Source organism: Orycteropus afer, unplaced genomic scaffold, assembly GCF_000298275.1.
Source record: "Orycteropus afer afer isolate SDZICR_OR568_19922 unplaced genomic scaffold, OryAfe1.0 scaffold00016, whole genome shotgun sequence".
In the NCBI taxonomy this organism is placed as follows: domain Eukaryota; kingdom Metazoa; phylum Chordata; class Mammalia; order Tubulidentata; family Orycteropodidae; genus Orycteropus; species Orycteropus afer.
In genome coordinates this window covers 6,319,671-6,340,999 of record NW_006921603.1, presented here as the reverse complement: position 1 = coordinate 6,340,999, position 21,329 = coordinate 6,319,671, and the positions used below count along the sequence as shown (strand labels likewise).

At 39.7% G+C, this 21,329-nt stretch overlaps 1 protein-coding gene across 1 annotated transcript in view; it reads left to right on the top strand.

Moving 5' to 3' along the window:
• Positions 1-21,329, top strand: part of ANK3 (ankyrin 3) — a 382,716-nt gene that overhangs the window by 219,337 nt on the left and 142,050 nt on the right. Inside the window, exons 10-17 of the mRNA XM_042783328.1 lie at positions 489-686; positions 2,947-3,045; positions 6,455-6,553; positions 8,314-8,412; positions 10,074-10,271; positions 11,798-11,896; positions 12,184-12,282; positions 18,878-19,075. Of these exons, the coding sequence (XP_042639262.1) occupies positions 489-686; positions 2,947-3,045; positions 6,455-6,553; positions 8,314-8,412; positions 10,074-10,271; positions 11,798-11,896; positions 12,184-12,282; positions 18,878-19,075 (1,089 nt within the window). The remainder of the gene's footprint in view (positions 1-488; positions 687-2,946; positions 3,046-6,454; positions 6,554-8,313; positions 8,413-10,073; positions 10,272-11,797; positions 11,897-12,183; positions 12,283-18,877; positions 19,076-21,329) is intronic.

Sequence of the window (21,329 nt, the reverse complement as noted above, 5' to 3'; positions counted from 1 at the left end):
GTGCTGGGGTAATGTTATGAAACAAAATGTGTAAAAATTGTTGAATGGAAAACTAATTTGCTCTTTGACCTTTCATCCAAATCCGACACACAGAAAAAAGATGCCCCCCCCCCAAAAAAAAAGACATATTGCCAGACCTTTCTTCTGCTGTGCCTCCAGGTGGGTTAGAACTGTCAAACTTTTGATTATCAGCTGAGTCCTTAACCATTTGGGGCACCCAAGGACTCCTCAGAAAATAGTAGCCCTTATGCACACTATTTTAAGTCAGAAAAATAAGTTATCCTTGACATTTTGTTATAGATTCATATCAGAAGTGGAAGGACCAGTTATAAAAATAACTGTAATTCAAAACAGTTGTAAAAACCTCTTAAAAATGAAGTATTATTATAGGAGAACTTAGGGTTTCATCTGTTCATATTTGCGTTTTGTATTTGGCGCATTTGTGATTAAAAGTTAAAACAATAAATTCGGATTTCTTTATGTTCCAGAATGGACTGTCTCCATTGCACATGGCCACACAAGGGGATCACCTAAACTGTGTTCAGCTTCTCCTTCAACATAACGTGCCTGTGGATGACGTCACCAATGACTACCTGACCGCCCTGCATGTGGCTGCCCACTGCGGCCATTACAAAGTCGCCAAGGTTCTCTTGGACAAGAAAGCGAATCCCAATGCCAAAGCCCTGGTGAGTGGCTCAGCCTGCAAATCCAACCTAAGTCATCTTTCTGACAACATGCTGTTTCTGCTCATGAAGCGATTGCTTTTCAGTAGGTTGAATGGAAGATGCTAGTTAAATAAAGTATAACTTTTATCAGTTTATTGAAATATCCTCTGGAAAATCTATAAAACCTTCTATTACTGATAACGCACGACACTGATTGAGGTAAACCATTGACTAAGGTCACACTAGTGAGTTTCTTATATAAGTGAAATGGAAAGATTATACAATTGTAAGACCACAGTGATCAGTCTCATCTTATTATAGGTAAAGTTGTTGTAATTATGTGAATTAAACATTTTTTTTTCTGAGATCCAAGAATGTGAGGCAGAACTATCAAAAACTTTGTTTTAAGCATAAGACATCTATGAATTTGTGAGCTGAAATTTCATCTTGTTAATCATGTAATTGTTTTCCTACTGATACAAATAAAAATTTGGGTCTAGTTTCTATTCATAATTCCTCAAATGATTTGCTCTTTTAACTTAGAATAAGTCTCTCAGCTCCACTCTACTTTGGATTTCTCAGTAGAAAACTCATGCCCCAATGTCCATTTCTCCACAGAATTGTTATTTTTTTAAAATATTTAAAGTACAGTAGAACTTCCAGGAATAATAATCTTCACACATAAGACAAAAATGCATTATGCTGTTTAAGGATGAAGAACTGGATGGATGATACATTTAGTTAATCATACTTGCCTATCAGTTTTATTATGGTTTTATTCACTGTCAAAACCATTCAGACTTTATCTACTACTCACTAAATATTGATGGCTACCCAGCTTCCTCCGTGACTCAATCCCAAGCAGCCATTCACATCTTGCCCAAGAAATTGTTCTCTTCATTTAAAAACATATAAATGGGGTCACGCTGAACTACAGTAGGTAGTGATTTCACTGTAATCAGTAAGAGAGCCCCATTTTGATTTAGCCTTTCTAGTGAACAAAGTAAAAAGGACAACAGAAAAAGAAACAGAGAGAGAAGGGCAGCAGTGTGCTTGCTTGGAGAAGCCTGCCGGCTGGCCACACACTATCAAAGCTTATAGTGTCATCTACCACTGCTTTTTAGACATTCCATAGTCTGAGTTATATGTGTATTTTATGAGTCTAAGAATATATTTTATGTACCCCCATTTAATGAGAGAATAAATTACAAAGCATAAAAAAAAGTCATCAAATTTTCGTGAAACCAAGTGAGTTCACTATCACCTTTGAGATAAAAACTGTCATTTAAGCATCCCGTTTAGGATGGGGCTCTGCTCACTCGCAAATGGTACATAAGCTCTTTCTGAATGGATCCAAGGCATCTCTGTGTTCTGCAGGCTTTGAAAGTGAGAATGGAACTTCTCATTGCCATTGTAATTCCAAACGCTTTCACCAGAGCAGCATTTGAAGAGCTGTTGATTTGTAATCATGACTCATTTTCCATCCAAGAAAAAAACATCTTAAAACAGGGTGTGGACTCTTTCTCTCATTTTCCTCTGGCTGAAGATTTTACAACCTATAGGGGTTGTAGCCAGTCATAGTGAGATAGGCTATGGCTAGGTTAAAGATCTTGGGAACCAATATGGAAACACCTACAGTGACTTTGACCCGAGCTTTATAGTGAATCCTGTTTTTTTGTTTAAATTGTCACACATTGTTGACTGAAATATGCGCACAGGCTCAATTATGAAGCAGTATCATTTGGTTGGTAATTTGTTAAAAAGTAGGTTATTTTGTTAGATTAAATATTAAGCCCAATGATCCAGGTAACATTGGGTTGTTTAACATTCTGCTTCCTTGAAGTAAGTACCTGCTGATATCTTAGAGCTGGAGAAGAAATTGAAACTTGCCAAAGACTAGGCCTTGGGGATATTTTGGCTGTGAGTACAAATGTTTGGTCCCAGCTGTTTATATCTGTGTCAGAAATGAGGCAGAGTAAGCAATGTCACTTCCGTAATAAAAAATTTAAGGAAATATGTGACCATTTTGCCTTAACTACGGGAGATTGTGAGCAAAATTGACTACTTGTTGATGATTAGCAGTGCATCTTGGGCTCCTAGGAGCAGCTAGACTACCGCTGTTTTCAGAAAAGAACCCACATTCTACTTAACACCCTCATTGTTTCTGCTCCTTTCCAAGTTTTAACAGCACATCATCTTGGCAAAAATACTTTACCAAACACAGTAGAATAGGATTTCAATGGAATATAGTCAAGCAAATATGTGTATTTGTCCCTTGCAGAACGGCTTTACCCCTCTTCATATTGCCTGCAAGAAGAATCGAATTAAAGTAATGGAACTTCTTCTGAAACACGGTGCATCCATCCAAGCTGTAACCGAGGTAAGAGAAGTAGGATTTCTGGGTTTCCAGAGGTGCTGAGAGGACAGCCTCAGTGACCAGGGTCCCAGTGCCCTCTCCTGGAACCAGTTAGTTTTTCTTTGCCTGCTGTTCACAAAAGAGGCTTTCTGAACCCTTTACCTATGGGGCTGTAGACAAGAGTATAGATATGAGGATAGACTCATCACCATGACTAGAAACATAACCCAAAACATGTTTTATGCCTGAGGGCGAGTGGTGCCTTCATTGAAACCAAAATTTATATGAAATCCTATAGCACAGTGGTTCTCAACTGGGGGCTATTTTGCCCTCCAAGAAAAGTCTGGCAATTTCTGGAAATGCTTTCAGTGGATACTACTGCTGTCTAGTGAATAGAGACCAGGGATCCTGCTAAAAATCCTACAGTACACAGTAGAATCCTCCACACCAAAGAATTATCTGCTGAAAATGTCAAAAGTACCAAAACATAACATAAAATAATCTCTGTATGTTTCTAAGTAAGGATGGCTATGCTAAAACACGTAGTGAAACATAGGTTTGTGAAGTGGTAAAAGCCTAACTCAAAGTTTCTTTCACAATAACAAACCAGAACCCACGGAAGTTATCCATGAGAATAACGGCTGAGCCTTCAAACAGAGCAAAGGAGGCATGGATCCGTTTTCCTCTCCAGACTCCAATTCCCAAGCCCCTAACTCCCACCCCTCCCCACTCCATCTTTAGCCCTGCCTCCCAGCACTCTGGGTCTCAGGGCTTCGTGGAGTCCACCCACTTGCCTTTGAGTCAGATCCTTCTCCTTGGGTTTCCGAGGTGTTATCACTACAAAAGTAGGTTGCCCAACCTTCCTTCTGAGGAGTGGCTGGTGGGTTTGAACCGCCACTCTTTGGTTAGCAGTCAAATGCCTTAGGCACTATGCTACCAGAGCTCCCTCATGGAATCTAGCCATTGGCATTTTCCTAGACTGAACATCCTTTCATTCACATTCATATCTCTGCATCCTTCCTCGGTCCTGCTCTGCACTCACACCCCCTTTGCTTGGCTTATCCTTTGCATCCTTCAGGACCAGCTGTAAGGCTACCTTCCTCCCCACCCTGGCCTGGTTTTCCTAGAAACCGTCACCACATCTTGTGCATTTTTCTCCCAAAGTGTTTATGCAATCTTCTGAATCTTATTGGAGTTTATATCCATAATGCCTGGCCCATACTAAATGGTTCATTAAATGCTGAGTAGAGACTATATTTGAAGCAAACAAAAAATTAAGGTGCATTTTAATGATTGTTGTTTTGCTATTGTTGTTGTTGTTGTTGTGTGCCATCGAGTCGGACCCGACTCATAGCGACCCCTCTATGGGTTTCCGAGGCAGTATCACTACAGAAGTAGATTGCCCAACCTTCCTTCCGAGAAGTGGCTGGTGGGTTGCTGGTGTTTTGCTATAGTTTTTTGTTTTTGTTTTTGTTTTAATCTGCAAGTGGAATGTTTGTCTTAATTTTTAATACTCATTATTTAAAAAATAATAAATTATTTAAAATATTACTATTGACTTGTTTATCAAACTTACAGCCTTGTGTTAGGCACCTTTTTATTTCAATTATAAAATAATAAGTTTATTTTTATTGCACGGGAATGTTTTTAAAAAGATCAGAGTAGACTGAAACAAAAGTTGACTTTTTGCAGATGTTTAAATAAATGTACAGAGATACTGGTCAGTGATAAGAAGGTTCTGCTGCCAGCTGTAGTCTCCTTAAGAGCTTTGAAAGTCAGTGCAGACCCAGGTGACCTTGCCTTGCATGTGTTCTAGTGACTCCCCCTGCTGTTAGAAAAAGGTGCAAAATTATTTTTCCTTCACTTTACTCAATGTTTGCCATTTGAAGTTTGAACAGCCATAATTCTTCTTTTCCTGTCTTTTTACCTGACTTTTATTATACAAAATTTAATTCCTTGGATTTCCGAAGAGATATCTCTATGGAAGTAGATTGCCCAGTCATCCTTCCAAAGAGTGGCTGGTGGATTTAATGATACAAAACTTAATTTTAATGATCTTTTGATACTTCTCAAATGCCTGTTGAAAATAGTTATCCGCATTTCATTCTCTTTTAAAAACTCTAAACTCTCTGCTGTCAAGTCAATTCAACCAATAGTGACCCCTTTTGGATTTCTGAGGCGATGAGATTACCCAATCTTCCTCCCAAGGAGTGGCTGGTGGGTTTGAACCACCAGCCTTCTAGTTAGCAGTCAAATGCCTTAGGCACTATGCCATGAGGTTAGCTTTTTCTAGCCACTTTTTTCTTTTAAAAAAAAAAAAATTATGATATTCATGTTGTCAGCTGGATTAAATTCTGAGAAAATAAACATAGAACCATTTCATATAAAAAGCACATGTAAATCACAGTTTTTAACAAGATTATTAACTTAATACTTTGATCATTCTTTGTATTTATCCACTCAAATCTCACATTCTTGGGTACATTAGATATAAAGCACATGAGCATCAATGATTTGCTTTATGGTAAATGTTGTATTTGTGTGTGTAGGATTTGAAGCAAATATAAAAAACTGTGACTCCTGTAATATTTGTCTTAATTATATTGCCTTCATTTATAATACCTATACATTTTTTAATTATATGATTTGTTCATTTAGTCAGTGAATGATTTTGTGTTAAGTACCCTGTTGTTTCACATGCAGCATAATCAGTGTATTCTGAGTACAGCACAATCCTTTTTAAAGTCCTCAGGATGTGAAATAGAAGTTAAAGTTTTACAAATGTGGATATAATCATGCACCACACTCCAATGCACACACAGATAAGTAAGATTTTGTAACAAAGGAAAAAAAAAAAAAACCCTTAAGTTCTTATAAACTCCTTTCACAAATCTGTGTAAAATGTATGAAATAATCTCTTTCTTCCTGAATGGGTGTGACGTTGTTGTTGTTGGTTGCCATAAGGTTTATTCTAAGTCGTCGCACCCCATCTGTGCAGAGAACTGCTCCCCAGGGTTTTTGAGGCTATGACCTTTCAGAGACACATTGTAGGTCTGTCTGCCAAGCTTCCTCTAGGAGGGTTTGAACCACCAGCCTTTCAGCTAGTGGTCGTTCACTTAATCATTTGTGTCACCCAGGAACTCCAGATATGACTTAGGTCTTTCACAATCACAGGTTTAGCTTAGGGAAATGAGGACTAGATGCTGAGATACCTGCCTTATTGAGTCTATGATACAGAGCTAAGTGTCCTCATACTTTCTGGTCTGATTACTAAACTAGTTATGTGAAGGTGGGAAAATGGATGGGAGAGATGGATGGATAGGTAGATGGATGGGTGGGTGAAAGGGTGAGTGGGATGGACAGATGGATGACAGGCAGACAACCTCTTTTCATGATAAGCCAACAAACCAACATTTCCCTCTTTCTCCTCCAGTCGGGCCTTACCCCTATCCATGTTGCTGCCTTCATGGGGCATGTAAATATCGTATCACAACTAATGCATCATGGAGCCTCACCAAATACCACCAATGTGGTAAGTATCCTTTTAATGAAAGGAGTCCAATTCTGAGTTAAGAAAACTGACAAAGGTTGTTTTTATCTACTTGTTTTAAATTGCACTTAATTACTATTTTATTTGACGACTTTAAAGGATGGAGTTTGAGACTACTTTTGGTTACCTTTACTGCTAAGGTAAGATCTTTTCAGTCACTAGCTGCCACATGTTGTTAGAACTTACTGATGGTGTCCATTAAGCTCACAGTTACATTACTATGAATATTATGCTTTGAAAACTAAAGTGCTTGTGTAGAGGGACTTCTTAAAATAGAAGAGGAAAAAAGTGCTGTGTGTTGGGGAGGTGGTTCAAGTGCTATCATTATTTATATAAAGAAGTGATTTCAAATAACTTCAAAGTAATTTCTCTTTAGTGTTTGACCATGTTATAGCAAACACACGCAACTCTGAGTTCATAGGTTATCAGATGGTGGTGTTTTCCCACACACAGCACTGCCCTGTCAGAACTGCAAGACTCACTTCAGAGCACAGAGCAGTAACTTATCACCCTAGATCGGCATGTGACATTTGACATTGTTTGAAAGAGTTTTAAATTTGACACCATGGTAACATTAGTGTATTGGACCATAAGCATATGAACATTCACTGGGCTCAAGAGCACTAAAGAAGTGAAAGTAAAATAAGCAACGTGCAGAACAGAAAAGGCAAGCTGTAAGGCTGTGCCCCTCACCCTATGGGTAGGCCTCCAGCAGTCCACTAAGGCTCTTCTGGCAGGCACATCATCACATCCATGAGATCGAAACAGATCTTCTTACAGAAGCACTGAATGATATGCTGCACAACATTCTCAACACGTTCCCAGTAAACACAGTAACAAGTTTCATGTAATTGTGTTTTCTTTTGTCCTTCCATGGAAATAGATGGCCTCAAAAGCAAAGCACAATTCATAAAAGCAATGTTAAATGTGGCCCTTGCTGGTGTGAGAGAATATATATGATTTTTATTACTTCTTTTTATTTTTTTAAATCTACCCATGGTTTCTAGATTGTCTTTTCATTAAAATAAGTAAATAAATGTTCTGAAATAAACTATTTGGTGAAATTGGTGGGGGAGGGGATGTTCAGCGGCAAAGAAAATGAGGCCTTGGGATAATGCCCAAAGGCTAGGACACCTGGAATACTGATCTCTTTAGATAACACAGAGCATGTAAATCAGCTGCAACAAGCCCAGGCTGGCCTTGTGGTGTGTTCTTGTTACCTGTGCAGCATTTTGTTTTGTTTTTAGTTTGATTTTGTGCTTCACATTTAGCAGTTGGGAACTGTCTTCCTATATCCAAACTGCCACACGGGGCCAGCATTCCTGCACAGCCAAAATGGCAGGCTGCAGGGGTCAAGTGGCAACTATCTCTGCTAGACAGGGCATGTCTAGCATTTTTGAGCACTGCCTACCTGCCCTGTCTTCATTCATTCTTTGGCTTGGCCCCTGTGTGCATTCATCTTTTCATCCCTAATGAGGTCACACTGCAGATTATTGAGCCTTATCTGTGATACTGCTGATGACGAGGCTTCCCTTGGTAGCACCAAAATGGTTGCCTTCATGGATGAGTCTCAAGTGAAATTCTGATGTGTCTGATTTCCTACCCTTCCAATACAGAATGCCTTGCAACTACTTTTTCTTTTTAAAAATAACAATGATAAGCTACATCACAGGCTTTATTAAAATAAAATATGCCACTTTGCTTCAGACTGCAGTTAATTTACTCTGGCTTGTGTTCTCCAGAGAGGAGAAACGGCGCTGCACATGGCTGCTCGATCGGGCCAGGCTGAAGTTGTGCGGTACCTGGTACAAGACGGAGCTCAGGTAGAAGCTAAAGCCAAGGTACGTGCGCTACGTGAAAACCTTTGCTGCTAAGGCTGGGGGAACCTTGGTTTTAATAAAATCTTTAAACACAGACATGTTGTTTTTCAAGGATACTTTCTTAAAGTAGTGATAAAACTCTAATGACTAATGTTGATACCAAAGTAATATTTTGCAAAACCCTTCCCTTCATATTTGTTCATTCAGTCATTCAACAAAATTAAAAAGAACAAGGAACTTGTATCAGGAATTGTTCATGGCACATTGTTACTCCTAATCTGATTAGGAACCAGAACCTAGATTTGATCCAAAGCTCTTCCCACCCTCAGGAGAACGACTGATGCACAAAGCTTCTAGAAAGTAGAGTGGTTAAGAGAGGCTGTACTCTCATCTACTGTGGATTGCAAGAAATCTCACATGTATGAGAGCTGTTAGTTACCTATGGAGGATTGAGTGTAGGGAATGGTTTTCACCCTAAACTGAAGTTGACAATGCAATTTATAATGGTCATTCATTGAAGAGGGAGTATGTATAATGATGGCTCAGGCTGACTACCCAGCCAGATTGCCTGGGTTTAAATCTCGGTCCACCATTTACTAGCTGTGTAACACTGGGTAATTCAATCAGCATTGTGTGCCACATTTCTTTATGTAGAAAACAGGAATAATGATAGTTCTAAGTCATAGAATGGTTGTGAGGATTAATGAATTCATACAGATGAAGTGCTTAGAACAGAGCCTGGGACATTGTAGATGCTTAGTAAGTTGTCGCTGCTGGTGGTGGTGGAAAAACATCAGATTTTTCTTTGTCATCTATCTTGCATGATTTCAATAGCTCTCTCCTATGGCACCTTGGAACTCTGCTCTTATGCTTCCTACTGGTTACATGGATCTTCCTTGGACCTTGACTCCCATCCTACCGAACCTTCCAAGGCAGTGCCCTGTGCTCTAGCCTCTTCTCTCAATGTCCCTCTTAATGGATTTACCTAAACTGTCAATTTCCTGTAGAGATTTCTTTCTGGAGAGCAACCACTAGCTCATAGGGCACCTTTGGTCAAATTAGGAAAAGGTGCCCCTCCTACTTGAGGATAAGGCCCTAAGGGTACAGAACTTGGTGATGCCTCCTGGCTTTGGATGAATTTTAATACAATGACCCTACACCCTCTAGGAAGTTGCAGCCATACCAGAGTAGGGTAGCTTTCATGCCCATTAGTCCTCTTGGCTTGAAGCCTTTGTGCAGGGTCCATCTGCACAGCCCTACACTGCCCCCTCTCTCCCCACTTTTGTGACTCTGAGACGGCAGAGCCAATAAAATAATCCATATTATATGAGTGCTTAATAACTGGTGGAGTATCTGTATTTTAGCAGGATATGTTCCCCTGACTACCAAATAGAATCTTTAAAGGATAAAAATTAGATTATTACAGATGATGATGGGGACAGTTTACAGATGAAACCACCTTTCACAGTTCTCGTACTAAGAGGTAACACCAAGGGTGTTTAAAAAGCCTAGATCTACCACCTTTCTTAACCTTGGATGAAAATATTAATGAGGTTCTTCACAGCATTGAATCGCAGTTGATTGTCGCCTCTGATCCCAAGCAGCCATCATTTTCTGAATTTTTACAATGGTACCACTGTGTTGTCAGCTCATCAGCTTTGCATTTCTGCCTTGCAATTTAGGATGACCAAACCCCACTCCACATTTCAGCCAGACTGGGGAAGGCAGATATAGTACAACAGCTGCTGCAGCAAGGAGCTTCTCCAAATGCAGCCACGACTTCTGGGTACACCCCACTTCATCTTGCAGCCCGAGAGGGGCATGAGGACGTAGCTGCATTCCTTTTGGATCATGGCGCATCTCTATCTATAACAACAAAGGTAGGAGAGTTTGTCTTAGAATCCTGCTTTGTCACCCAAAATAGTACCTCTTAAAACTCCAAATATATTAATAGGAACAGAAACATCTGTACTTAGGATCACACAACCCTAGGGCAGAGGAATATAGTTGTTTGTTTTTTTGTGGGTTTTGCTTTGTTTTGTTATTGGTCTTAAGTTTGCTGTCCTATAGTATCTTATAATGAAGCCTTATTGATAACTAGAATCAGAGATTTCTTGCAAGTTATTTCATAGACTGAAATTGTGGTTTCAAAACACAGCTACAGATTTCTCTTGCTGATGCCAAGGAGATGAACTCCATTATATTCATTCGGTACTACTTTTATAATACTTCCAAATCAGGAGGTCAGTTTTTTCCATGAGTTGTTTTGGTTTATTTATTTTTGTTGTTGTCTAATCTATTTTGACTTTTTATCTTGACTCTGATGCCTTTGAGTAATATCCTACCACACCGTTACTCTGCACCTGTAGAATACAAACTCTACAGTCCGTTTCTCTTGTGGTACTCTGTAAATCTGGCAAGTGTGACACTAAGAAGAATTGGCCTACAACGTATCTTAGGAATCTAAACTGGTATTGTACTGTCTTATTTGGATATAGATAAGAAACATTACTATATCATCAATTACCTGAAGAATTATCTAGAATACTGATGACTAGTTCAGACTTTATCTGCTATGATTCTTAGGCTCGTCAGTATAATTGAGATGCCAATTCCTGCTCTTTTTTAACATGTGAAACAGAATAAAGAATAATGGGGTTTGAGATGCCCCAGACCTTCTGCTTTGTCTCATGAGATTGTGTGTTGATGACTCTTCAGTCTCTGACTCATGCTTGGGACCCTCCCTCATAGCTCATGCTGACTGACGGGTTTATACCAAGGAGCTTGTAGTGGGTAGAAGGAAGGGGCATCAGCTATTCGACTCTCAGCATCTAATTCCCTTGTATTTATAGAACTATGTATCATTATGGATCACCTGTGGTGGCAAAGGTGCGAGATACTCTGGCTCCCAGTCTTAAAGACTAGAGCATGCATAAGGCTATGTGTATACATGGGGAAATAGAGAAAGAACAAGGAAAAGAAGCCAATCTGGTGATGAGAGATTCCAGGAGGTCCTGACTTAATCTTGATTTTCTCAAACATTCCCTTCTAGAGGTTCTACAAATTGAGCCTGGGACCCTGTAGCCTATTCTTCCCTCAGCATGAAACCCCAGAATGGCCCCGGAATTAGCCCCAGATCTAGCCACCCAACCTCATGTTGTTCACATGCCTAAGAAGTTCCAGAGTTAGTGGCATGCTGCAACTCAGTCAGCAGAGAGAGAAAGATTAGATATCCTGGCATGTCCTGTTCATCCCTGTTGAGAAGGAGATGCAACTGTTCATCTACCACCCTTAGTTCTTAAGTACAAGCTTAACTGCCCTTCACCATTTGAATGATTCTTCGGTTACAGAAAAATAACACCTTAGATCATTTCTATTGTTTCTTGTATCATGTTTCTTTTTTCAGAAAGGATTTACTCCTCTTCATGTAGCAGCAAAATATGGAAAACTTGAAGTAGCCAATCTTCTGCTACAGAAAAGTGCATCTCCCGATGCTGCTGGGAAGGTACGAAGCCATTGCCTACCCTCTAACAGGCTACTTCCCTAATAACCAAACAAGCGCCTGCTAATATTCACCGTCCACCACTCAGATGGTAACTAAGCCATATCTAAGTCTCACTAGGATGAAAAACACATGGGAAACAGGAGATGAATGGTGGGGCCCAAGTATTGTGGAAACTGTAATGTAAATTACGTTCTGTGTTGCATCCAATTTAATCCACTTTCCTAAATCTAGACCTCTGATGTTAAAGCATTCGTGACACTGGTTGTTGTTTCTGCACGTGTTTTCAGAGCGGGCTAACTCCACTGCATGTAGCTACACACTACGATAATCAGAAAGTGGCCCTTCTACTTTTGGACCAAGGAGCTTCACCTCATGCGGCTGCAAAGGTACCTATAACTCAACAGCATGAAGAGACTTACGGGCTTCGTCTTTTGGTCTCTATAGATATATCTAGTTTTTCTTCGTTTGCAGTGCCCTCCTAGCTTAGGTGCCACTTAAAATTATAGAAATATAACTTCCTTTGGGAATGTATGCCTTCATCTATTTAGCCAACTAGTTGTGGTAGATGCTCAATAAATATTTACTGCTCAACTGATTTTTCTTGAAAATCCAGGTCATCCTGGAGCCTGGGGAAGGGAGGAGGTTGGAGAATCTCTAGCCAGACTAAAAACATGAACAAAACCCAACAGAACAAGAAAGTTCAGATTTTTCAAACTCATTAACTGTGTATTACGTTTTCCTGGCCATCACATACTGCCTTCACATTGCTTATAGGAGTTTAATAGAATGGGTTGGGAGGTTTTGTATGTATGTTTTTGTTATTGCTTAATGCAACGCAGTGCATTGCCGTCGAGTCAGATCCGACTCATAGCGACCTTTCTTTGGGTTTCCAAGGTGGTATCACTATAGAAGTAGATTGCCTACCCTTTCTTCCAAGGAGTGGCAAGTGGGTTTGAACCACCAGCCTTCTGGTTAGCAGTCAAGGAGAATCTTTATTCTTACTGTTAGAGTGTTTTTGACCAGTAGATAACCTAGCTTTCTCAGAGAAGAGATGTGTAGAGTATGGTACCTCGTTATTGCTCTGGTATTCTGAATTGATAGCCTAGTCATAAAGAAGGGTTTATTTAAAGACAGTTTTAACAGATTCCCTATTACTGGGCAGGAGGCTATAGTCCAAGAATACTGGAATGATAGGAGCCAAAATTTCCAGGTTAACAAATTCTTTGACTAAATACCATTGGCCAGAGGATCTTCTAAAAGTCCTGATGCTTTTTCTAAATTTGTTTCATGGTTCCATTTTAGGGCAGTTTCTTTAAACTCCATTCAGATCAAATGTCTTGTACCCACAGATAGTGAACTCGGGCACTTCTAGATTACTTCAGCTACTTGAAGAGAATGTTTTCAGGTACATTCTTCATTTAGAGACTATGATGCCTTTGACAGGTACTTCACCTCAGAATCCCATCACCTGCACTTCTTAATCATTTTCTGCCCAGTACGCTCCAGAATATGCCTGTTTAAATCCACAACTCAGAATCAAACCCCAAACCTGGTTTTCATCTAACTGCCACTTCTTGACCTTGACGAACACACTTTCTATCATAAGACCATGCCTTGAATTTTGATAAAACCTCTATTTTAAAAGAGAGAAAAATGTATAATGGAATTGAATGGCTGTCCATTTTGTTTTAGTGTATTTTAATATCCTTTTGAGCCCGGACCATCTTTCCTATATTATAAAAAACACCATTTTATTTATAGGTGACCAATAAATAATTAGCAAGTGAACTATTCATTCCTCACATGAGTAATAATTTTAGCATGGCTGGTCCCAAACAGTTTGGAGTTGACAGGAATTATAAAGTACTAAGTGTAACATACCAAATCCAATCTGCCTTTCTACCCACAACCCACTGCCATTGAGTTGATTGTGACTCATAGCAGCCCCCGTTGGACTTCCAATGCTGTAAATCTTTATGGAAATAGATTGCCTCATCTTTCTCACTCAGATCAACTGGTGGGTTTGAACTGCCAATCTTCTGGTAAGCAACCAAAAGCCTTACCCACTGCACCACCAGAGCTCCTTTTCTACCCACAAGTAACTCTTAAGTAGGGCAAGAGTTGGTGCATTTGCCATTAATTTCTTGCTTTATCATCCTCAAACATAACTTAGTATTCAACCTTCCATATCTGCAAAACACCTTTGACAAAGAGTTGAAAAGCAGTCATAATTATATTACATTATAAGTCATTTATATAAGTAATTCATTAGTTGCAACATCTCGTTAATCTTAGGCATATCTTTTACAGTCAACTAAAACAGGCTTTCAAAACCAGTAAGACATTAATCTCATTCTCAGAGCACAAGTGCCTGCATAAAAGCCACTGTAATGCCAACTCTGCCGCATGTCAAACCGTCCCGATCTTCTGTGGCAGTCGTTCTGTTCTCAGGCTTTGTCTAGACTGTGTTCCTGAGCAAAGCCAGTTATATCAGGTAGAGATTAGATTCAGCTGCTAGAGAAGAGACCCAGGTACAGTGATGAAAACAGATAAGGCTCTATTTTTCTCATGTCATAAGCAGTCAGGAGGTAGGGGTGGTAATTTTGGCTCCATATCTCCAGGATATTGAGATACATTCCCTTGATTTTCTTCCAGACACTGTTAGGGCTCAGGTCCCCTTTCAAGACAGCAGGCAGGAAAGTCAGCGCAGTAGGGCTTTCGCAGAATCTCCACCAAGCTAAGGAGCGCTGGTGGTGCAGTGCCTAAGGCATTTGATTGCTAACCAGAAGGTTGGCGGTTCAAACATGGGGCAATCTACTTCAGGAAAGATTTACCACCTAGGAAACCCAATCTCATTGGCCACTTCTGTATGCAAGGAAAGTTGGGAAATGTAGTTTGTCAGCTGGCATACTAGTGTAGATTGTTTTACTGCGAAACACAGAGAACAGATATAGGGTAGGCAAATAGCATCCTCCACTCCAGGGCAGCTCAGACATTTTGAATTCTGACAGTGGTGAGAAATCAGGGACAAAGCCTCAATAGGAAATGATTAGTATATGGATGCTAACAGCAGTGACATCGGTGTTACCTCCTCCTCAAATCATACCTTTTGTTCTCTTAGAGTGTGTGATGCTTTCTTCTGTCTCTTTCTTAACTCTTTTAGAATTACCAATGTATTGCTTACCTATATATGGCCTTCTAGAAACGTATTGTGACCCATTAACTATATTATAACCTATGCTAGCCAGAGCTGTTGTCACCAGAACACTGCTTGAAGGAGCATTGGCTTGAGTTCAGGTAAAACCTGGGCACTAATTGTGGAAGGAATCTAAGCTAAACCATACCCTTTCCTGGCAAGTCGATTCTGACTCATGACAACCTCATGTCATAGCGAAGAACTGAGCACCATAAGGTTTCTGTGGCTGTGATTATCACAGAAGCAAAACACCAGGCCTTTCTTGTACATCGCCACTTGGGTGGGTGATTAGTAGTCCAACCATAAATGATTTGCACCACCCATGGACCTATGGAAGGGATAGTGTGCCTTAACTTATTGTTAGATTTCTCTTCCATAAAAATGTGCAATGTATCTGGTGGTGTGGCTCAGTAGAGAAGGTTGTGAACGTGCTTGGAAAATTATAAATTATGATATAAATAAGGAGCCCTGGTGGGAAAATGGATAAAGCCTTGACCACCAACCAAAAGGTTGGTGGTTCAAATCCACAAGCTGTTCCACAGGAGGAAGATGTGGCAGTCAGCTTCCATAACGATTATAGCCTTGGAAACCCTATGAAGGCTGTTCTACTCTGTCCTACAGGGTTGCTATGAGTCAGAATTGATTAGATGGTGACAAGTTTTTTGGATTTTGTTGTATCTGAGACGATATTGACTTGCCTTAACTTGGCTTGAGAAGTGACTAACTTAGTGTTATTAGTAAAAGCACAAAAGAGATGGGATGCATAATAAGAAGTTAAAGCCTCACTATATTTTACATTTACCATTCTAATTAGTTAATGTTAGACATATGACTAAGTTGATTTCATGTTTTGATGTTGCTTTGAGAATTTTCTCTCTTAAGTCGGGCAGGGAGGGTGAAACAGCTCAGCCTTTCTTAACACTCACGGTAGAGTTGAGCTCTGTCCAAAGTTCCACATTCAGCTCTGAAGGCGTTGGTCTCTGTAGGGTGTGTCTGAACAGAGGCCCAAATGCTTCCCGGGGCAGCTGGGGTTTCTAGATGGTGACAGGTCGAGACTAAAAATAGGAATATAAAATCTTCTTTCCAGGCTCATCCAGTTACAGAGTCTGGTTTCAGAAGAGTCTGGAAGTGACATTTCCACTTTCAGGGCTTGATACTCAGCAGCCTAAATCTCGTACAGTCAATCACAGTGCTTTTCAAGTGAGAAATGCTGTTGGACTAGGAGATGAGATGCAATACAAGGGTTAATTGTGGTGGGCAGACCAATCTGTGGTGCAGCAGACCCCAAGAAACTCTGGGTTATTGCCAAACCACCCTCATTGCTTGGAAAGACTGTGACTTCATCCACACTCATTGTCTAGAGTTGAATCCATTCCCAAATACAAATCCTCAAAATCCCCTTTCTCTAAATCCTTTTGTCTATTTACAAAAAAAAAAAAAAAAAAGTCATTCTAATTTGCCCTTGGCATACTTTATACTCGGATTCATGTCCCCGTCAAAATATAATCTTGCATTTCCCTAAAATGACTGTGAACTAAGGCAAGGTCCTCAAAGCCATTTCTTATGGCAGGAAGTCTGAAAGCCCCTGAGTTACAGCTAATTAATAATTTGTCAGTTTGGCAAAGGAGTTTTGGTTGAGGTTGCCTCTCCTGCTAAGCATCAGGAGTCAGCTAAGAGAAGAGTGTCAGGATGTCCTGAATCTCTAGTGAGCTTGATTCAAACTCCAAGAATTGCTTTCTTTGTTTAATAAACATCTGCCAGTTATTAGGACACACCAGAGGTACAAAGATAAATATGTGCCCACACTAAGTTTATATTTTAACAAAAGAAAACATATAGATAAGCAGAAGAAACCAGTACTCTGATTAGAGTTAGTTAGGTAGACTTAAGAGGGGAGGGGAGGTACCAGATTTCATGTAGAGCCAGACTGTACTGATTCTTCAAATGATAGATGGGTGCTGGCCCAGTGGGGGTGTTTGGGAAAAGAATTCTTGATAGGACAGCTGAGACAGAGAATCATGAGGCTATGTGTTGTTTTGGGAGCTTACAGGTAGACAGTTGACATATAACATTGTTGTTATTGTTAGTTGCTGTCCAATTGGCTCTGATTCATGGCGACCTTATATGTAACAGAATGAAACATTGCCTGATTCTGTGCTATCTGCCTGAGTGTTGGTATGTTTGAGTCCATTATTGTCTCTCTTGTTAAAATCATCTCAGTCCTCATTTTAACTGATCCTCTGCTTTTGCAAATGTGATTGGTCTTTCCTGAGCATGTGTCCAAAGAAAGTGAGCTAAAGTTTTGCTATTTCATTACTACTTCTTCTTCTTATTATTATTATTACTACTATTGTGTGTGAGTGTGTGATTTAGGTAAAACTTTACAGAACAGATTGGCTTTCCATTCAAAAATTCTCACACATGTTGTTGCTGTTCAGAGGATTCCAACTGATGATGACCCCATGTCCTACAGAGTAGAACTGCCCTATAGGGTTTTGTTGGCTGTAATTTTTTTTTTTTTTTTTTTTTTGATTTTGATTTGGGTGAAGATTTATAGAGTAAATTCACTTTTCATACAGCAGTTCACATAATATACTTTGTCTCATGTCATTGACCAAAATTTACAATGCAACAGCTCCCCTTCCACTTCCTCCCCATAGTTAACTCCATCCCTCCATACTCTTCTGCGCCCTGAGCTGTCTCCCTGTGCATAAGCAGCCCTTCCTTCTCCCATAATTGTTCTCTCCAGGGCATGTGTCTACTTGAGATAAATGTTTAACTCACATGCCTGTACTTTGTTTAGCTGGAAACCACAGGTGTGGCTTCAATTCCAGACCTGAAGGGCAGCTAGGGGCCATAGTCTCAGTGGTTCCACCAGGCTCTATTGGACCAGCAAACCTGGTCCCCACCTTCGTTGTTGTTTTTTTTTTTTTTTTGCCTCCAAATGATTTTGAGTTTTGTTCCACATTGTTCTCCCTCTCTATGCAGGATCTCCTACATCCCTTTCAAGTGGATGACAGTGGTAGCCGGGCACCATCTAGTTCTTCTGGTCTCATAGTTGTATAGGTTGCAGATCGGATGGTGTACCAGTCGCTAGGACTGATCGTTTCCATTAATTTTGGTTTTCTTCTTCTTGACGAGGAGAGACCCATTGTTGCATCTAGATGGCAGCTCGCCAGCTTTTAAGATCCCAGTCACTACTCACCAAAGTAGGAGGTGGAACAATGTTTTGTATAGTATGTTATGCCAATTGAGCTTGATGTCCCCTGCGACTATGGTCCCAATGTTGGCTGTAATTTTTATGGAAACAGAACGTTAGGTTAGCAAATGAACACAAACTCAGGGACCACAGATGACCATTAAATAGGGTTTTAAAGATGGGTTGATGACCATGACTCGGTGGTACCATGTAGTTTGTTGTTTTCCATTTGGGGTTCTGTCCATCTCCATTTTAAATAAAGGGAGTAATTATTGAGCACCTACTAACATATTTCCCAGTAAAAGAGAAATCTAGTCCTTTTGGAAGACCAATGGTACAATTAGCAATGGGTACTTTGACTCTCTCATGTTAAACAGTCTATATTGAATTATGTTTTCCCTAACTAGAAATGTGGGAGATATGAGGGCACTGCATTAATGGCATTGCTTGACTTGTCAGTGTTTGCTTACTTAATCAATTTTTTAAGCAAAGAAAATCACTAGAAAGAAAGCATACTATTTGAAAATGCACTGTACACATTTTTATCTTGTTCCTGGGCATGTGACCAAGTGATTCGTGTTGACAGAATGGTTATACTCCACTACACATCGCTGCCAAAAAGAACCAGATGGACATAGCGACAACCCTGCTGGAGTATGGTGCTGATGCAAACGCAGTTACCCGGCAAGGAATTGCTTCTGTCCATCTTGCAGCTCAGGAAGGACACGTGGACATGGTGTCACTGCTCCTCAGCAGAAACGCTAATGTGAACTTGAGCAATAAGGTAGCCTTTTCCTTTCTCTACAAAACACATCACAACACAATCTCAGGAAAGTCATTAAAGAGCAATGAAAAATTTAGGTCAAATAGAATGTGTATAATAAAATACTGCACAAAGATGTGTATCATAGTTTTATTTATCATAGCAAAAATTTGAAAGTAATCTGTTTAACAACAATAGAATTGTAAATCAGTATTTGCAAAGTGATACAGATAAGCAATGCAAAGTCTGCAAATTAACATGAAGCCCACAACGTTTTTTGTAATAACATGAAAAAGTTCTTTGTAAATATTAATTTATGTTAATTTAAAAAAGCAACATTGTTACCTTAACAGAGCCCAGCAAATAAGAAGTTGCAAATTATAGTCTGTTGATTGATTCTGCAGCCATGTTTTGGACACTACCCCTTGCCTGTCCTAGTTCTAAGTCCGTGGTTACAAAGAGAAATTGGAAACAGTGTTGCCTTCAGAGTTGATTTTAATCAAAGAAAATTTAGAGTACCTATTTTATTGAATAGATTCAAAAAGTTGTCAGTTTACAGATCTAGTCTTTGTAATATAAATTGGCAGTTAAGACTTTGTTCACTAAGCTCTTCAAACGTGTACACCTGCCCTCATCTTTGATATCTTCTGTCATTGAAAAAAGGACCAGAGTTTTGTCAAGCAAGGTGAAAGTTCAGCCCACAATTGGTCAGAAACATACTAATGAAGTCATTGCCTGCCACTGCATATGCCAGAGAAATTAAGTTTGCAGAATTTCTCATTGATACCTGAGTCTGAGATACACCCAAAACATCAGGAGCTCTTGTGGTGTAGTGCCTAAGACTGCTAACCAGAAGGCTGGTGGTTCAAACCCACCAGCCACTCTTCGGAAGGAAGATTGGGCAATTTACTTCTGTAGAGATACTGCCTCAGATACCAAAGGAATGGTCCCCATGAGTTGAAACCGACTCTACGGCAGTGAGTTTGTTGTTGTTGCTGTCGAGTTCGTTCCTACTCATGGTAACCCATGTGTGTCAGAGTAGACTGTGCTCTGTGGGGTTTGCAGTGGCTACTTTTCAGCAGTAGATCCCCAAGCCTTTCTTCCAAGGCACCTCTGGGTGGACTCAAACCCACAACCTTTCAGTTAGCAGCCAAGTGTGTTAACTGTTGCATCGTGTAGAAGAACAAAAACAAACCAAACTCAATGCCGTGAAGTCGATTGCGACTCATAGCGACCCCTCCTTGAGTTTCCAAGATGGTATCTCTACGGAAGTAGATTGCCCAGTCTTCCTTCCAAGGAGTGGTTGGTGGGTTTAAACTGCCAGCCTTCTGGTTAGCAGTCAAGTGCTTTAGGCACTACACCACCAGAGCTCCTGATAATCCATATAACCAGGCATTTAACTTCTCTTCCTGTTGGATCATGGCACAATGTGGCTGGCATTTCTCAGTCATAATGCAGTGATTAGAGTGTTAACATAGCAACAGTCAATGGTGACAAATAACAAGTAATTTTAGTATTTCTAACATGTATATCCTGAGTTTAGGAATCACAGAAACTGGGTTTGATTCCTAAGTCTGACTCTAACTAGATGTATCGATTTGGGCAAGTTAGGTGAGCTCTCTGAGCCTCAGTTTCCTCCTAGCAAATGAAAGCAAAATTTGCTTCACAGAGATGCCATGAAGATTAAGTAAGATGATGTTCAGTACCTACTTCTAAGTAGTAAAAAAAAAAAAAAAAAGTTGTCTTAATTTTAGACTTTTTATGATTATAAAAAAGTTACTCTACACTATTCTAAATCCCCAAGGTTGTGATTTAACAAATTCTTTAGATCAAAAGATACATACTGGAAATCAGGGAGACTTTTTGTCAGTTTTAATACATTGAAAATCCTTTTTGATCGTTACAGAACGAGCATGTTCATCTTGTTTTTGGTATACTTGTTTCATTTTTCTCCTGTCTTTTCATTTTAAACATTAAAAAGAATGCATGTCTCACCATTAGTGTGGATGACCAAGCAATTTCAAATATTCTTTATCACCTGGATTTATTTGAGCTTGTGAATTTCCAAATTTTATAGTCCAGCCTTTTAATAGTTGTCTACAAAATGCAACTTGTTTTACTGAGATAGAAGACCTTGCTTTCTCAAACTGAAGCATATTCTGGCATCAAATAGAGTATATTTTTTCTTCTGAGTCCAGAATATTGTGTTTCCTTAATTCTACCTCAAAGAGCTCATATTGACTTGGCAACAACAGACAAGAAAACAGAGTTTAAA